We start from the raw sequence: 4,901 nt of genomic DNA, 5'->3' as shown, positions 1-4,901 counted from the left end.
CTCGAACTCACAGAGATCCGCCTGCCTCTGCCTCCCGAGTGCTGGGATTAAAGGCGTGCGCCACCACCGCCCGGCTTATTTGCTATAATTTAAACTCGTATGAATATCAATCTGTCTTAAAATTCATTTGAATTATGTATATGGGTGTATGAATGCCGCAGCATACACATGGAGATAAGAGGACAGCCTAAGGGTATTGGCTCTCCCCTTACACCACATAGAGTCCCAAGAATAAAACTCAGGTCATCAGACTTGACAATTAAGTACCTTTACTCACTGATCCGTCCCGCCTGCTGGGATCATCCCATATTACACCTATGACATATTGAGCTTTTTATTTTTCTGCATCCTGTAACTTCTCTTTTCTAAATTGTGGGTGGGGCTTCATTCACTTCTGTGGAGACCAGAAACCAAGGTTGGATGCCTTATTACTCTCAAGGTTTATGTGTATAAGTGTTTATCAGAATAGATGTTTGGGTCAGAATAGGGCACCAGATCCCCCTGAACTGGAGTTACAGTCAATTGCAAGCTGCCATTCACGTGCTGAGCACTGGACCAACCTGGGTCCGGTGCGAGAGCAACAGGTGTTCTGAACCACCGTATCACTGCTCCAGGCTCCTGTTGTATGTCAAACCTTTTCCTGGGGAGATGGAACACACACAGCTTTGCTCACCCCAGATAGGGAACCCATGGCAGACCACAGTGCCTTTCTGTGGTCTTTGCAAAAATGTCTATTCAAGCCCTTTTTTCAGTTTTATTTTGTATTGGTGATTGAACCTAGTGCTTGCTTAGCAAACACTCTGCCACTGACCTATGTCCTTTGCTGGCTTTTGTTGATGTCTGTTTGTGTAAGGCTTGTTTTGAGACTAGGTGGCCTCCTACTCAGATCATCTGCCTGCACATACCCCTATGCCCGGGCTTTGCTGGTTTTTAATTTGGGTTGTCTTTTTGTTGTTGAGTGCTGGGAGTTGTTTACATGTTCTATGTAATCTTTTCAGAAATCTTGCATGATTTTTACACATTATCTTATGTGTTATCTTTGTGTATGGTACACACATGGGTGTTCGTGTGTGCATGCACATGTGTGGAAGGAAACCAGAGGCTGGCATCGGGTATTTTCCTTTATCAGTCTCCACTTGTGATTTGAGATGATCTCCACTTGAACCTGTGAGCCTCCTTAGTGCTTGCATGTGGCCGATGCCTTTACTGCTGAGGCTTCTCTCTCTGGCGTCGGTCATCTTAATCAACTTTATGTGTATAGTCATTATAGGTGAGTATGTTCACATTGTAAACCAGTCTTCAGAACTCTTTTCAACTTACAAAACTGGTTTATGTTGCTGCTGACATGCCCTGCACTACTCCTTGGTGTTAGAATTTGAACCTGTGACTTCATGCATGCTAGACAAAACAGAACTAGAAAGATTGAAACCAGGTATAACTGCTGCTGATGGTGTTTTGAAAGTATGGGTTAAAGAGGTGGTATTCTCCTGGGTCATCTTTTGGCTCTAGATATTTGAATTTGTTTGGATACTTAATTAGGTTCTCAGTGAGTTATTCTTCTAAAATTTTAATTTGTGTGTTTGTACACGCATGTTATGTGATAGACTTTATTGTCTACCGCCCTTGGAGATGGTGTTAATAGGCATGTGCAGAACACCTGTTGTGTTGCAAGGCTTCTGGGATCCCAGCTCCAGGCTTTCATGATAGTGAAACAAGATGCTCTTTATTACCCAGCCATCTTTTGCCCCTGTATGACTTCTGTAAAATGTTTGAGTCAAACCAGTGTAATCCAAACACATTCTTGGTAGCATACCCCTTTAATCCCAGCACTCTGAGAGGCAGAGATAGGAGGATTTCTGTAGTCTACATAGCTGCAGAACTATACAGAATGACCCTATCTCAAGCGGGTGGGGGGAGCCAAGCACAAAATTTTTTTGTTTGTTTTTTTGTTTTTCGAGAGAGGGTTTCTCTGTAGCTTTGGAGCCTGTCCTGGAACTAGCTCTTGTAGACCAGGCTGGCCTCGAACTCACAGAGATCCGCCTGCCTCTGCCTCCCGAGTGCTGGGATTAAAGGCATGTGCCACCACTGCCCAGCTCTAAAATATCAGGATACAAATTGTTTCATAACTGAGATATTTGTGAATTGTAGTATTCTCCTATCAAGAAAGCCTTGGGTATGCTGAATTGGTATTTGAGGATTTTTGTGGCAGCCTAGAATTTAAGGAGAAAAGGGTAATATTAAGTGAAATATTTGTCTGGACACCGGAAGACTTGTTGCATTGTCTTGGCATAGCTTCTCCCACTGAAGAACAACCAGAACCTAAGCCTCTACTGTTGACAGGCTTCATTCATGGTAAAATTCCAGCTTGTTGGTCTTCCACAGCAACCTCTTCTCTTCGTCTTTGAATATGAGGTTTTCCCTTTGAGTGCCTTCATTACTCAGCTAATCTCCGTTTTGAAGTAATTGCGCAGCCACTGTCTGCTGGCTCTTGTTAGGCTTCTTTGGGAAATGCACTGATGTGCTTACTGCCTTTCTGGTGCCGTTTAGATGGTGTGTTTTTATGATTTCTGGAGCACCTCACCGTAGCTCGTTTTACTGGTGGTAAACATGAATTTAAACTGGTGTTTCTCTTCTCCAGCAATGGCACGAGCATGATATCGCTGATCATTCCTCCCAAAGACCAGATTTCACGAGTGGCAAAGATGTTAGCAGATGAATTTGGAACTGCTTCTAACATTAAGTCACGAGTAAACCGCCTTTCAGTCCTGGGAGCCATCACATCTGTACAACAGAGACTCAAACTTTATAACAAAGGTAACCGTTTCCCTGTCCGCTCTGCCTGCTCTGCTCCTGCCGTAGGGCCTTACTGCTGTGTCTTCAGCTAGCTGATGTTTAGCTTTTTCATCCATTGAGCGCTGAGTGCTATTTGCTGTGCTTAAGGAATAAATCCTACTGAAACATCTCAGAGGAAGTTTTGCAAATGGGGTGAGAATTTTGCCTATGAGTCTCAAGGGTTTTTCTGTTTTATTAAGTTATGGTTATGGGAACAATTAAAAGTAGAGAATTTGTTTATGTTCTTTTCAGTACCTCCAAATGGTCTGGTTGTTTACTGTGGAACGATTGTAACGGAAGAAGGAAAGGAAAAGAAAGTCAACATTGACTTTGAACCTTTCAAACCTATTAATACATCATTGTATTTGTGTGACAACAAGTTTCATACAGAGGTAAGAGTGAGCACAGAAGCCCCGTGCCCATTAGCAGCTACTGTCCTTCCTTCAGCTTCCGCAGCTCCAGTCCACTGCTAATGTACTTTCTACTAATAGTTTGGCTTACACGTTCGTATATTGGAATTGTACAGTCTAGCCTTTTTCAAGATTGTTTATGTGGTAGCATATTTCTGTACTGTTCTGCCACTCTGTCATTGAGCACTCTGTGGTATACATCGATGGGTGGTTTTCACTGTCTGGCTTTCATGAACAATGCCACTGAACATTCATGCACAGGGATTTGTTTGTGTAACCATTTCTTTTATTTTTGTAGATTATATATGTAGAAATAGAACTGGTAGCTCAGATAGTAATCATAGTTCATCTTTTGAGAAGTCACTTGTCTAAACCATAGGCAACTTTTTACATAGGTATTTTTCCTTTTCTTTTGTGTGTGTGGGGTGCTGGTGATGGAGGAGAAGGTATATATTGCTGAGGCTGGTTTTAAATTCCTAATCCTCCTGCCTCCACCTCTGAAGTGCTGGGCGCTCCATCTGGACATCCTCCGTCACAACTCTTTTCAGAATAATGCATGTTTTCTATGATACTGCTCTTTGGGATGTTTGAGGGAAATGCTAAGGAGAACAAATTAGAGGCAGGTGATTGGCTGCTGGTTGACTGGTTACCTCTGGCTGCCTATATTCTTGCACCTTAGCACTAAGCTCACAAATTCTTCAAAAATAAGCAAATAAAATGCATTTGATGCTCGTTTTGGGTTTCGTTTGTTTTTTGTTTTTCCTGTTCTTATAAAACCCGAGTGAGTGCTAACTCTGAACATTAATGGTGGAAAAGAAACCTCATTAGACTGACCCAGATCAGTCAGCAGTGAGTAATCAGGAATTCACAGCTGGCTCCGAGTTCAGTCTCTTGCCTTTCATCAACCTAGAGAAAACCCTCTGCAGTGGAATTAGAACTGACATTTGTCTGCAGTTTACAGTGGCTGATTTTTGCTAACGTGACAGGAATTCCAATCCCAGTTGAATCTTGCTTTACTGTATGGTGGTCTAGCTTAACTTTTTCTTAACTTCTAGTTAGTGCCTGGCAAAGGCCGCTTGGGACTGTTAGCGATTCTATCTGACAGATTTATTTATATCAACTTTGAAAGCAGATTTTGGATAATTCTGACTTAAAAAGTACCCAATAGCTGTATTGTCTGACTTTAGATTGGTTATTACATTAGCATAACTGATTTTTACTTTTCTTCCAATAATCATTAAAATGACTAGTAGAGGTAAGGATGGAGATTCTAGTACCCTCAAAACCCAACCTTGACCCATACCTAGTTTTTTACATGGATACAAACTAAGGTCCTTACGCATAGCAAGCACCGTACCTACCAAGCCACTTTCCCTCTCAGCCCCTGTTGGAGTTTAGTTGTTGAGACAAACTGTTCTCAACATTGCCTGGCGGTGGTGGCACACGCCTGTAATCCCAGCACTCGGGAGACAGAGACCAGCCTGGTCTACAGAGTGGATTCCAGGACAGGCTCCAAAGCTGTAGAGAGATTCTGTCTCAAAAATGAATGAATGAGCCGGGCGGTGGTGGCACACGCCTTTAATACCAGCACTCGGGAGGCAGAGGCAGGCGGATCTCTGTGAGTTCGAGGCCAGCCTGGTCTACAAGAGCGAGTTCCAG

General features: G+C 42.8%; 1 protein-coding gene across 1 annotated transcript in view; it reads left to right on the top strand.

The window, feature by feature from the left end:
* Etf1 (eukaryotic translation termination factor 1) overlaps positions 1 to 4,901 on the top strand; it is a 32,876-nt gene that overhangs the window by 19,140 nt on the left and 8,835 nt on the right. Inside the window, exons 3-4 of the mRNA XM_005355927.2 lie at positions 2,639 to 2,814; positions 3,085 to 3,224. Of these exons, the coding sequence (XP_005355984.1) occupies positions 2,639 to 2,814; positions 3,085 to 3,224 (316 nt within the window). The remainder of the gene's footprint in view (positions 1 to 2,638; positions 2,815 to 3,084; positions 3,225 to 4,901) is intronic.

This window comes from Microtus ochrogaster, chromosome 18 (genome assembly GCF_000317375.1).
Source record: "Microtus ochrogaster isolate Prairie Vole_2 chromosome 18, MicOch1.0, whole genome shotgun sequence".
NCBI classification, from domain to species: Eukaryota; Metazoa; Chordata; class Mammalia; order Rodentia; family Cricetidae; genus Microtus; species Microtus ochrogaster.
This window is presented reverse-complemented; position numbering and strand designations above follow the sequence as displayed.